The sequence below is a fragment of the Amyelois transitella genome, chromosome 14, assembly GCF_032362555.1.
Source record: "Amyelois transitella isolate CPQ chromosome 14, ilAmyTran1.1, whole genome shotgun sequence".
Classification (NCBI taxonomy): domain Eukaryota; kingdom Metazoa; phylum Arthropoda; class Insecta; order Lepidoptera; family Pyralidae; genus Amyelois; species Amyelois transitella.
The window spans coordinates 1,437,350-1,451,328 of NC_083517.1; the positions used below are offsets into that span (position 1 = coordinate 1,437,350).

The window sequence follows — 13,979 nt, forward strand, 5'->3', positions numbered from 1 at the left end:
ATCGAAGTAGGTATGTAACATTATTTTCAAAATTTATTAAGTATTTGATTAATCATCTTTCTCTGTGAGAAGGTACTTACTACATATATGTTGACGGCCTCTGTGGCGCAGCGGTAGTACGCTTGCCTGTGACACCGGGGGTCCCGGGTTCGAATCCCGGCCAGGGCATGATGAGAAAAGAACTTTTTCTGATTGGCCTGGGTCTTGGATGTTTATCTATATAAGTATTTATTATAAAATATAGTATCGTTGAGTTAGTATCTCGTAACACAAGTGTCAAACTTACTTCGAGGCTAACTCAATCTGTGTAATTTGTCCCGTATATATTTATTTATTTATTTATTTATTTGTTTATTAGGAAAAGTTGACATTTTAATTTTTACGGATTTTTAATCCTTGACATTTTTAATTTTTGCGGATTTTTTATAGATACTTGTTTTCAAAGACAGTTAATCTTTATTGAATGGTTATTATTAAATGTTTTATTATTACACAAAATAATACAGATTTATTTTGTACAAAAAGGTACAACCTAATGTAAAGTATGCACTTTATGAATGCCGATGTATGATAAATTTATTGTTTTTTTTTTATTTCTAGCACTATTTGCTTATCATTAAAATATGTTATACCTATTTAAAAAAGGAATTACTATTTACTATTTTGAAGCCACTGGCATCGATGAAATACATTTTGCTGTCTTAAAAGTATAAAAAAAATTATATTTATAGAAGTATATTTCTCTGAAGATTTTGATACGATATCATCATTCAAGATACTTATAGATTGACCAAGTATAGAATTTTGTTTCTTAGAGCAGGGTTGATTGTTAATTCGATAGAGTTGCCTTTATTGCACATAAGAACTAAAATAAAGCTAATACCTAGTAACAAAAATATTAACCGACAATTTCAATTTATGGGATGCAAAGAGTTAATATTTAATAAAATCATGTGCGAAGAAAAAAGATATGAAATATACTGCATTTAGTTCTGAAAATATAAGTTTTTAATATCTATTTCACAACTAAGTATTTTTTTCATAAATCTACTGCTCAAAAGCGCAACAAGGGCTTAGGCGGTCCAAAACATAGATGAATAATCTATGGTCCATACATTAAAAAAATAAAAATGGACGGCGAAACCCGATGCCCAACAAACCTTACCTATTCTTCATTCCACATCCCCGGCCAGAGCTTATAAATATTTTTCTTAATTTTAGTGGTAACATAAGTATAGATTAAAATAAACCTACTTGATAATAATTCATAAACCTTATAAAAATGAACACAAAAAAATACAATAAAGCAGATTTAATAAAAAAAAAAACAAATTAAATTTGGAATGTCAAGCTAGTCTTAAATAGATCTCTATACTAAAAAGTATTTATTTACACAGTTTGGCACCACACCAAGGGTAGGTATATTGCCCGGTGCCCACACTTTTTGTAAAGTTGGATAAGTACAATTTTAAAGCGAGCGTCTTTTAAGTCTTTTTTGTGACTAATAATTATGTACATTCAAATCACATCTCATAATTTTGCGAACCATACTTTAATACCACGAGAAAATCCGAGTTTTTTTTTCTATCGTTTTAAGACATTATTGTAAGAATATAATCAATGATAATTCATTAATACTAAATTTATGTTATGAAGATGATTGTAGGAAATTTGAGATTCAAGATGGAAAATCTTAGTGAGCAGAAATACGTTTTATTTTTTAGAGATTCTAAGTATTTGAGATGAAGAGTAGTTATAAACTACTTCAAAAGATCTACTTAATTTTATATCATTCAATGATATTAAAAAAAATGTAACTCAGTATAATGTGAACTTGACATACTTATATAAAAACTACTTGAAATAATTAAAGATACCTATATGAATTTCTTATCTTATATTTCTTTGATGAAGGTGAAACTAATTATTTTTCTTAAGAATAATAATAATTCTTTAATTGATAGTTTCAATGTTAATTTAAACGTGACATTTTTTCCGTTTTTGCTCACTTCAATTCATAATTATTCGCATTCATACATCATAATATCTTACGGTTATAAGTGCAAGTTTACTGTCATATCATCAATAAGATTATTACTACCTATAAAAACCTAGGAATCTCAATCAGAATATTATTGGCTGGATCATGATGATAGATCGCTAATTTCTAAGTCAAGATGTGAATTATTTATTTATTTACTTACATACATACATACAGATAATCACGTCTGTATCCCTTGCGGGGTGGACAGAGCCAACAGTCTTGAAAATACTGGTAGGCACGTTTAGCTGTTACGCTTAATAATAGGATTTTGATTCAAATAGTGACAGCTTGCTTGCCCATCGATTAAAAGAAGAATCCCGAGGTTGTAAGCCTATCCCTTAGTCGCCTTTTACGACGTCCATGGGAACTAGATGGAGTAGTTCTATTCTTTTTTTTTTAAAGTTCTGGGAACCACACGGCACACTTATTAACTTAGATTTCACTATTAAGCTTTACCTTAACGTAATATTTACATAAATCTTATTATAATACGTGCAAGTTCATTCTAACCTCTTCTTAATAATACGTCTTTAGGCATCTGAGAATGGAAATTACTATCAAATTCTCATTCCGCATAGAAATCGGTCTGATCTTCTTATTTAATCAGATTTCATTGATCACAATCATATTTACATGATAAAAAACGCGAAAATCCATTGTTACCTATTCCTAAAAGAACTTTAGAAAGAAAAGTGCTGGCTAGGTTTTTCTTCGTCACATCTCTGGAGGTACAAAGCGGGCCGGTCAGAGTCTAAGCACGCGTCGAGTTTCGCGTGCCTTATAAGAAGCCCCTGTCTTCTCCAGAGTTGCGCGTCGTCCGCCGCGTCGCAGGCGGCGAGGACGGCCGTGACGCGATCCTCGGGGGAGAGGGATATGCAGAGACTATGGTGGCGGATGAGGCCGCTCTCGAAACGCCATTCCTGGTTGCCCCCAGTGTTGTGACAGGGATACATGCCTGGAAGTGGATATCAACGTTGGTTAGGTATGAGGTTCTTCCAAATTACACATACAGCTTGATTGTTACGTAAATTACAACTAAAATTTATATTATGTGCCGTGTGGTTCCCGGCACCAATAGAAAAAGGTATAGGACCACTTCAATTTTTCCCATCGATGTCGCAAAAGGCGACTTAGGGACAGGCTTATAAACTTGAGATTCTTCCCTCATGGCTCTTTCGGTGTTGAGAGCTGAAGAGCTGAGGCGAAAGTTACTCAGAGCTTAATTTATGCCGTTGGTTATACCTTCTCTTTGTCCGGTTGAAGAGTTCCAACAATTAAAGATGCTAAGAGCTCAAATTATAAGTGTTCTTACCAAAAGTTCCTTCAAAAAGATGTCCTACGTATTGGCCTTGGAGAAAAAAGGGGTGAAAATTTTATTAAAGGATTCTTACCTAAGGTTCCTTCAACGAGATGTCCCATAGTGTCAAGACACCTCGCTCCTTGTCTGATAGCGTGAGAAGCCCCTGACATGGTCGGCACTTGGAGCTCAGGGTACACATGCTCCAAGTACCACCGGAATGGCTTGCAGTGTAGTTTGTCACGGAGAGCCACGCGTTCTGAGATGCTGCGGTAGAGAATAGCGAGTAAACTTATTTACTGTTGTATATTGATAATATCACATACATAAAATCACGCCTCTTTCCTGGAGGGGTAGGCAGAGACTACCTCTTTCCACTTGCCACGATCTCTGCATACTTCCTTCGCTTCATCCACATTCATAACTCTCTTCATGCAAGCTCGGCGGTTTCGGGTACTCTTGACCTGACCCTTTACCAGGACGTCCTTAATTTGATAGATAATATACTTTATTCAAATACCAAGTCCTCCTCGTCTGCACCGAGAAAAATACCAATACTACAATTAAGAACAGTCTGCGAACTCTTTCAGTCCACCTTGAGAGAAAAGAACCTTGGAAACTGATGGAATGGTTAGAAATTAGGTTATCATGCTTCCTCTCATCAAGTCTCGTAAAAGATTTGCGGTTTAACTTGTTATACGGCTGTCTGCCTGATGATGAGGTGTTGGATTTTCTTCGCACTACTTAAAACTCTTAAGATAACTCTCTAACTAATGAAAACACAGTAGCAGTAGTTTTCAAAACAAAAATAGGATGCAGAACCAAAATGGCTCCGCTGCAGTTATAGCAAATGATTAATTATACTAATATGGTTATTGCGCAGTGTGGTTCCCGGCACCAATGCAAAAAAGAATAGGACCACTCCCATCTCTTTCCCATGGATGTCGTAAAAGGCTACTAAGGGATAGGCTTACAAACTTGGGATTCCTTTTTAGGCGATGGACTAGCAACTTGTCACTAATTTGAATCTCAATTCTATCATTAAGCCAAATAGCTGAACGTGGCCGATCAGTCTTCCAAAGACTGTTGGCTCTGTCTACCCCGCAAGGGATATAGACGTGACTATATGTAGGTATATGGTTATAAGAAGCAACTCACTCTCCATACTCCACTTGTTTGGCCAGCGGCTGCGACCGATAATACAACTCTTTGTAATCGTCCATCCAGACCTCGGCGGCCCTCCTCGTGTTCCTAGCGAAGACCGCCCCGGACCCGCCCGGGAACGTGTAGGGATGACGCTTGCGGAACACGTGGCCCACTCGGGAACACGGAACTATTTCCAGGGAGCCACCGCATTGCCACACTCTGAAAGATTATCATATAAACTATTATACAATACAAGTTCAGATCAGACTGTTCAGATAGTAGTTCAGATATATTGTGGACAAGAGATAGAAAAAGAATAGGACCAATCCATGTATGTCGTTAAAGGCGACCAAGGGATAAGCTATACAAGGGATTCCTCTTTTTAGGCGATCGTCTAGCAAACTGTCACTATTTGTATCTCAATTCTATCATTAAGCCAAACAGCTAAACGTGGCCTTTCAGTCTTTTGAAGTCTATCGGCTCTGTCTAACCCGCAAGGGATAATATTATATTATATGTTTCTGCCGTGTGGTTCCCGGCACTATTACAAAAAAGAATAGGACCACTCCATCTCTTTCCCATGGATGTCGTAAAAGGCGACTAAGGGATAGGCTTATTAACTTAGGATTCCTCTTTTAGGCGATGGGCTAGCAACCTGTCACTATTTGAATCTCGGTTCTATCATTAAGCCAAATAGCTGAACGTGGCCATTCAGTCTTTTCAAGACTGTTGGCTCTGTCTACCCCGCAAGGGATATAGACGTGATCATATGTATGTATGTATGTATGTATATGTTTCTACATGAGCAGCTGAATGTGGCCATTCAGTCTTTTCGGGACTATTGGCTCTGTCTACCCCGTAAGGGATATAGACGTGACTATAGGTATGTATGTATCTACATATAACCTATATAATATATATATAATCTCGTGAAGCGCGGAACATCATTTCTATGTAAGTAGTAATCATGACACTGCTGTTAGTCCTAGTTATGTCTTCACCTCTCTTGAGACCTCTGTCACCTAGTCAGCATGATCCTGGAGTTTGTAGAGGAGACCTTTTGGGTTTAGCCTAATACACGAAGCGACCCCTATCTGAACCCCGCATCTAAACTAACTCGTATCTTCATTATATCATAGTTAAACTTCCACATGTCTGAATGAGCAGGTCTAACTGTTCTTACTCACAGTAAGTACCTATATAGTTGTAGCGCTAGCGGTAATTCGGCTCGACCGCCACCAAAGGGAAGATCTTCCGCCAGGCTAGGTGTTATGCCTGGGGAACCGCGGCTCCCGCTACATTGGTGACCCCGACGTGATTAGAAGCAACCTTCTTCATCATCAACTCCAATCCTCAGCATCACTCCCGCTACATCGTAATTCCACTTCTTCGTCGTTATAACTTTATTTTATGTGTCTAGTCTACGTGGGGTGAAGATCAAACATCATAATAGGATATACCTGAAGGATATCTCCAAGTTCTCCCCGCCCCACACGTCCATCTTCATGTCGTACTTCCCCAGCTTGTTGAAGTACATGCGGTCCATGCTGAACAGGCCCCCAGCTATCATTGGGGTCCGGATGACTTGAGTGGGGTCGCTGAGACGAGCGCTACGTTCAGAGTGTGATAGGTATTCCCACTGAAATTGAAGGGTTTTCATTTTTACAGGTAATAAGACTATTATGCCGTGTGACACCAATATAAAAAAGAAAAGGACCTGTGGCGACATCTCTACGCCATTCGTCAACAACATCAAATCTCACAACAACTGTCAATCATCGCGAAGAAATTGACGCGCTCAACCAATAGCAGCGAAGAATCTAAGACGCGATTTCAGAGATTTCACGGATTGGAGCTATATATTCAACCTCCCACACAACATCGTTGGAGCCGCGGTTCCCCAGGCATAACACCTAGCCTGGCGGAAGATCTTCCCTTTGGTGGTGGTCGAGCCGAATCATCGCTCCCGCTAAAGACCGTTCCATCTCTTTCCCATGGATGTCGTAAAAGGCGACTAAGGTTTTTAAACTTGGGATCCGTCTTATAGGCGATGGGCTAGCAACCTGTCACTGTTTGAATCTCAATTCTATCACTTAGCGAAACAGCTGAGCGTGGCCTTACAGTATTTTCAAGACAGGTAGCTCTGTCTACCCCGTTAGGGATATAGACGTGATTATACGTATGTATGTATAATCTGTACCCACCGTTAGTCATCAAAAAGTGTTACAATACCTTGAAAACCAGGTTCCAATCGAACCCTCCTCGAAGGTCGGCTGACGCCCCTATATACTGGAAGGTGTCCATGCTGATGACGTCAATTACTGGGCAGACCACGCGAGTTGGGTCCTGGAAAAAATGGAAAAATATTTATTTATTCTATTTTTTATTAAGCACCGAACAGGCCACGTTCAGACTAATCAAGTCTGTTGGCTCTGTTTACCCCGGAAGGGATATAGACGCTTTTAAGGTATGTATGTAGGTATAATAATATTTGGTTGATTTTTTTTAGACAACGAAGAACTCACGTGATTTTAAGAGTCCTTAAAATTATAAGGAAGTTTACGTCTAAAAAACGTATAGTGATCTCAGAGATATAGTTTTTTTTACACAAAAATTGTACATTTCTTTTGATAGGCTTTTTGTGTTTTTTTTCCAGGAATTTTCCGCCTATACTGATTTGGGCCAAAATATGTCACGCGAATGACAACAATTTTCAAAACACTTTTGTAAAACACTTATAAAATCTTCATATATTTTTCTTTCAAAGAATAATTAAAGAGAAACATTAAAAAATTAAATTTATGATAATGACAAACATTCTATTTTTTAATTTTGAAATACGGTACCTATTACTTAAACAATTAAGCTCTGACAAAAGATATCATGTCCATTTAGAACTAAAGGTCATACGAATAGTTGCTTCGCACGAGATAATTAGCCGTTATATAAAATGAGAGATGAATGAGAGAGAGTTTGTCCGTCTCTTTGCGATAACGTCGAAACTATTGTGTAATTCTGAAAGTGGAGCGATTTTATCTTGTAAGCGCCAAAGCTTTCGGCAACTTTTGGTGGACTTAAGCTCGCAAAAGGTGTCGAAATATAATATTAAATAGATTTTTAATTCTGTCCCGTGTGGTTCCAGGTACCAATACAAAAAATAACCACTCCATCTCTTTCCCATGGATGTCATAAAAGGTGACTAAGGGATAGGCTTACAAACTTGGGATTTATTTTAAAGCGATATGCTAGCAACCTACCACTATATGAATTTCAATTCTATCATTAAGCCAAATAGCTGAACGTGGCCATTCTGTCTTTTCAAGGTACTATTGGCTCTGTCTACCCCGCAAGGGTTATAGACGTGACCATATGTATGTATTTTTTATTCTTAATAACGTGAAATAATTTATTTTATGGCCTGTTGTTGCGATATTTGCTTCCTATTATTCCTATAAAAATAAATATAATATTTATGGAATCAGGTTTTACATTTCAGTACCTATCAAGTTGGATTTTATAATATTACATATTGCATCGTTTATAAATTAAAAATACGTCGGTGCAGAAGGCTTGCAAACTTGGAATTCTTCTTTTAGGCAATGAGCTAGAAATCTGTCAAAAAGGAATAAAATCGTGACCATATGTACCTATGAGAAAATAGTTTGTAAAGATGTCGCTGATTGTTCATATCAATTTAAAATCGCTATCACTTAGCAACAAAACGTCAGCCATTCAAGGTGTCAAGGTCTTGGTAATGTGGATGTCACGGCCAAACCGGATTGTCGAGATATTCGGCCGGCGCAGGGCGGCCTTACGCAATCAGCAGATACCCTGGGTTTTGTAATGAATTACTTCAAGTCTATATCCCTTGCGGGGTAGACAGAGCCAACAGTCTTGAAAATACTGAATGGCCACGTTCAGCTATTTGGCTTAATGATAGAATTGAGATTCAAATAGTGACAGGTTGCTAGCCCATTGCCTAAAGAAGAATCCCAAGTATGTAAGATTTAGCACTTGTCGCCTTTTACGACATCTATGGGAACGAGATGGAGTGGTCCTATTTGTTTTTTCAATGGTGCCGGGAACCACACGGCAATACTTACCTACCTATTAATTATAATTCTCAATAAGTACTTTTAAGGGTTCCATAAATAAAAAAGTAAAACGAGCCCTATTACTAAGCCTCCTCTGTCTGTCTGTCTGCCCATTCGTCCGTCTGTCCCCATGCTATATCTCATAAACCTTGATAGCTAATTGAAAATTGTCCTTTCCATAAAAACAAAAGCCATGGGGATCGATGGAATTAATCTCCGCATGATTCTTCTTCTTTTGGACTTCATTCTTCCGGCTCTCACTCACATCATTAACTATTTCCTTAGTTCAGGTGTATTCCCTTCCTTATGGCGGAAGGCATTTGTGATTCCTCTACCTAAAACTAACAATCCTGGCAGCTTTAATCATTATCGTCCTATATCTATTCTTCCATTTTTCTCTAAAATTCTTGAAGCAGTAGTGTATTCTCAACTATCCTCTCTTGTTCTTTCTAATGGACTGCTCAGTGAATTTCAATCGGGATTCCGCCCGGGACACAGCACGGGTACTGCGTTGTTGAAGGTGACTGAGGACATCAGAAATGGCATGGAGCACGGCAAGGTGACCATCCTTGTACTTATTGATTTCTCCAATGCTTTTAATACGGTAGATTACGATGTTCTCCTTGCTTTACTTGCTCGCCTTAATCTCTCTCCAGTGGTCCTCGATTGGTTCGCCTCTTATCTTCGTGGCCGACAGCAAGCAGTCCGTGTTGAGCAAAATATCTCAAGTTGGCGTGACCTTGTTTCTGGCGTTCCCCAAGGTGGCATATTGTCCCCTCTCCTGTTCTCTATCTTCATCAACTCTCTTACTTTACTCCTTTCTTCCTCTTTTCATCTATATGCAGACGACCTGCAACTCTACCACTCATGCGATTGTGAGGGTATTGACTCCTCGGTTGCGCTCATTAACAGGGATCTTAGCATTATTGCAGACTGTTCGACTAAGTACGGAGTAGTTGTAAACCCGGGTAAATGCCAGGCTATAATTATAGGAAGCTCCCGGCAAATTTGTAATATTAATATCGAGGCTATCAATCCCGTTAAATTTAATGGTGTTACGATCCCTTACTGCCCCAGCGTAAAAGACCTTGGACTGCAGATCGATTCAACTTTTAGCTGGGTTCCTCACGTCACTGAGGTCTGCCGTAAAGTAACTGGTATGCTTCGTTCTCTTTATAGACTAAAGAACTTCCTTCCTCTGAGAACCAAAATCTCCCTCGTCCAATCCTTAGTCATTCCTACTATTGATTATGCCGACGTGTGTTACTGCGATCTTACTCAAGTCCTTCTCATTGAACTCGACAGATTAGCCAACAACTGTATTCGCTTTATTTTTAATATCCGTAAATACGATCATATTTCTTCTTTTTGTTCGCAGTTATCATGGCTTCCTATTCCTGAACGTCGTAAAGCCAGAATTCTTTGTTTGTTGTACTCTCTACTCAATGATGCTCACTCTCCTCTTTACTTAAAATCTAAATTCCCGCTTCTGAGTTCCACCCATTCCCGTTCTCTTCGCTCTTCAGACAACCTGACTCTGCGTACTCCTCTGTTCCGGTCTACTTTTTTGGAGAAATCTTTCCAGGTTCAGGCTGTAAGGCTCTGGAATGCTCTTCCTGAAATGATTAGGAGAGCTCCTAGTCGCTCTGCGTTCAAACATGCTGTGAGGGTGTTCTTTCTTCGGCAGATTAATGATGGGTCATCCTAATTATATATCCTAATTATATATTTTATGTATGTATATGTATTTATAGTGTATATTATGTATGTATATCTTGTATGTATTTACGCATTTTTTTTTTTGTAATGTATGTATTTTTGTCAGTATGCATGTGCACTTTATCGCATCACCAACTTAAAGTTTTTTCTGTTTGGTCAGCTGGTTGACTGGTAGAGAATGCCAAACGGCATTAAGTCCGCCTTTTGTACATTTTTTGTTTTTTGTGCAATAAAGTTTAAATAAATAAATAAATAGCTAGGAAGCTGAAATTTTACACAAATTATGTATTTCCGTTGCCGCTATAACAACAAATCCTAAAAAATGAAAATGTCTCCATACAATTGATGTGACTTTTTCTTGTTATTTTACACTACATTAATAATGGTAACAGGTAAAGATTAATATTTACACAGACAATTAATATCTATCTGCTAATAAAATTTGAATTTCGTGGGGCATCAGAATCGATTCAATCGATATTGACTTATTCATAATATTGTAAAAAACAAAAATGTCCGCGAGACCCAAGTTCGATTCGAACGACTTTTAAATTAAATACCCACAACACTCCGTGTTGAAATGCTATTACGGCTTACCGCGTCACCTATCTTATAACGTGTTACCAGCTGAAGTGAACGGAAGACCATCGGATTGTGTAACCCAGATCCCTTCACCCCTACACTACAGCTCATCGCAATGACCGAAGTAATACAGTTACGAAACAACATTATAAATGCATTTGCAAGCCTCACAACGGATTCACATTTCGTTAGTGATTTTAAGTTGAGTGCCGTGTGGTTCCCGTCACCAATAAAAACAAAGAACAGGACCACTTCATCTCGTTCTAATGGATGTCGTAAAACGCGACTAAGGGATAGGCTTATAAACTCGGGGTTCTTCTTTTAGGTGATGGGCTGGCAACCTGTCACTATTTGAATTTCAATTCTATCATTAAGCCAAAGTAAACGTGGCCTATCAGTCTTTTCAAGACTGTTGGCTCTGTCTATACCGCAAGGGATATTGACTTGACTTTTCAGACCAACTGAAAATAACTTAAGATATAAGCCTCATTTGTGACGTAGTACTGGTGTGGGTAAGACCACAAAAATGGACTTCAACTTTTGGCTCAATTATAGAATTGAGATTCAAATAGTGACAGGTTGCTAGCCCATCGCCTAAAAGAAGAGTCCCAAGTATACCACTGAGACTGTATGCCATACGAATATAAGTTAAAATATACACGTTTAATCAAACGCTAGTATAATTTTCTAATTTAAATGCAAACAAAACAACAGCGGCTAGAATTGCTAAATGACATTTTTAACTTGGCAACAGATTATTTAAAACTAGCTGTGCCCGCGACTTCGTCCGCGTGGAATAGTTATTATGGGCATCATTGAAGCCCTCAAGGAGGAATATTTCCATTATTGCTTCACTCCTAATAATTGCAGCGTGATGATAAATAGCATAAAGCCTTCCTCGATAAATGGTCTACTAAACTACAAAAATAATTTTTCAATTCGAACCAGTAGTTCCTGAGATTAGCGCGTTCAAACAAACAAATAAACTCGTCAGCTTTATAATATTAGTATAGATTAGCAAACGCCTAGACTGCTCAATTATAATTATTCTAGGATTTCTTATTAGAAAATGTCAATCTTCTCACAGCAACAGAAGCTTACCTCTGACCGTAGGAAAGACTCATTATAGAATAGAATAGATTTATTTTCGAAATTGGATACAAGGTATCCAATTTTGAAAATAGATCACTTATTGACGTCACATCACTTAAATCTAATTATAACTACTACCGCTCCCAAACCGCCTGTGTAGAAGAAGCGGCGGATCAAACTACCCTGCAGCATTTTCACCGGACGTCAATTTAAAAATATAGATCTCTTAAATCTAAACCGTGGCCGAATGCAATTTGTCTATATTAAAAAACATGAATAAATGTAAAACTTATTATTATAGAGGAATATCACGGAATACGTGGCCTATTAGTCTTTTTAAGACTGTCGGCTCTGTCTACCCCGCAAGGGATATAGACGTGATTATATGTATGTATGACCGTAATATGATTATATGGTTGCGTGTTACTGCAAGTCAGTGTAATTTTCAACATATAACTGTCAGCTTTTAACAAGTCACCATACGGATGATTGATATAATATCACGATGATAATGATATAATAGACTGATGATGTATTTATTATGACACGAGATTACGAAGAAACTGTACCGCTATTAAGTTGAATGTAATGAGATTTTGTTGCAAAACTGACCATTCGACATAGTGTATACAATCTCGATACAGATTACTCGATTCACAGTTAGTGGTATTTATCGATAAAATAGACGAGCGGGTGATTCGATATAGAATTACTATCTAGTAATTGGGTAATTTCATGCAAAATGTTCGCGGTTAGATTGTAATCTGTTTCCTGATAAACTGCTGGACAATTACAAGGAAGTTTCGTCATAGAAAACCGTGTAATAAGTAGGCTTTCTTGTGTCTTTGTCGTAATGAATTTCGTCCCTTTCTCCTTCTTATCACGTGTCGGTTAACTAAATTTTACATTATTACATATACGTCTTACCTCGTACGGGGTAGAGAGAGCTTGTCTCAAAAGACTCCAATGGCCCAATGTCTGGATTAAGATTCATATAGGCACGGGTTAAAAGAATCGTAAGATTAATTGACTTTGCCTTAATTTTTAAAAACTGCAAACTGCACAAGAAATAAAATTGAATAAAATAAATTCATACATGCCATGAGGTTCCCATAGGACCACTTCATCTCTTTCTCATGGATGTCGTAAATGGCGCCTAAGGGATAGGCTTACAAACTTGGGATTATTTTTCAGGCGATGGGTTAGCAACCTGACACTATTTGAATCATCATATCAATATATGTATATCATTAAGCCAAACAGCTGAACGTGGCCATTCAGTCTTTTCAAAACTGTTGGCTCTGTGTACCCCGCAAGGGATATAGACAAATCGAGGTGTAGTGCATTGCTTGAAACAATTACTAAGTTCCTAATACTTAGTCAATCTTTAATTCAATTTTATACTTACTTAGGTAATTACTTTCAAATCGTGTACTTTAACAACCAATCCTACATAAAGTTTTAACTTAAAATTATAATTTATGTACAAGTCACGACTTAAGGAAACCTTGACATTATCATCTTGACTCACATTCATATTGTAAATGGCTGATTTAAATTTTATACATAAACATTACATAACAAAAAATGCTTATAAGAGCTATTTTATGTAAAGTTTATAATACTCGATAACTTAAGTTTACCTTAAAAACCAACATGTATCTTTTTTATATAATTTTAGTAAAAATGAATAACCCAAATTCCGCTTAATTTTACTTTCAATATTTGTATAAAACGACTATTCTTCCTCAGTTAGTTGTATTTTATAATTACCTTATTTAGGATAATTACCTTCTTTATTATATTAGTCCATACGAACATATAATTGCATATATATATCCCTTGCGGGGTAGACAGAGCCAACAGTCTTGAATAGACTGATAGGCCACGTTCAGCTGTTTGGCTTTTTGATAGAATTGAGATTCAAATAATTACAGGTTAAGCCCATCGCCTAAAAATAATCCCAAGTTAATAAGCCTATGCCTTAATCGCCTTTTACGACATT

The 13,979-nt window shown here is 37.4% G+C and overlaps 1 protein-coding gene across 1 annotated transcript in view; it reads right to left on the reverse strand.

Moving 5' to 3' along the window:
• Positions 1-350: 350 nt before the first annotated feature.
• The window catches only part of LOC106132824 (polypeptide N-acetylgalactosaminyltransferase 2), a 60,396-nt gene continuing 46,767 nt past the window's right edge, over positions 351-13,979 (reverse strand). The window contains exons 6-10 of the mRNA XM_013332362.2: positions 6,720-6,833; positions 5,948-6,126; positions 4,500-4,706; positions 3,436-3,608; positions 351-2,999 (exon numbers count right to left, since the gene is read on the reverse strand). Coding sequence (XP_013187816.2) covers positions 2,725-2,999; positions 3,436-3,608; positions 4,500-4,706; positions 5,948-6,126; positions 6,720-6,833 — 948 coding nt within the window. The 3' untranslated portion in view covers positions 351-2,724. The remainder of the gene's footprint in view (positions 3,000-3,435; positions 3,609-4,499; positions 4,707-5,947; positions 6,127-6,719; positions 6,834-13,979) is intronic.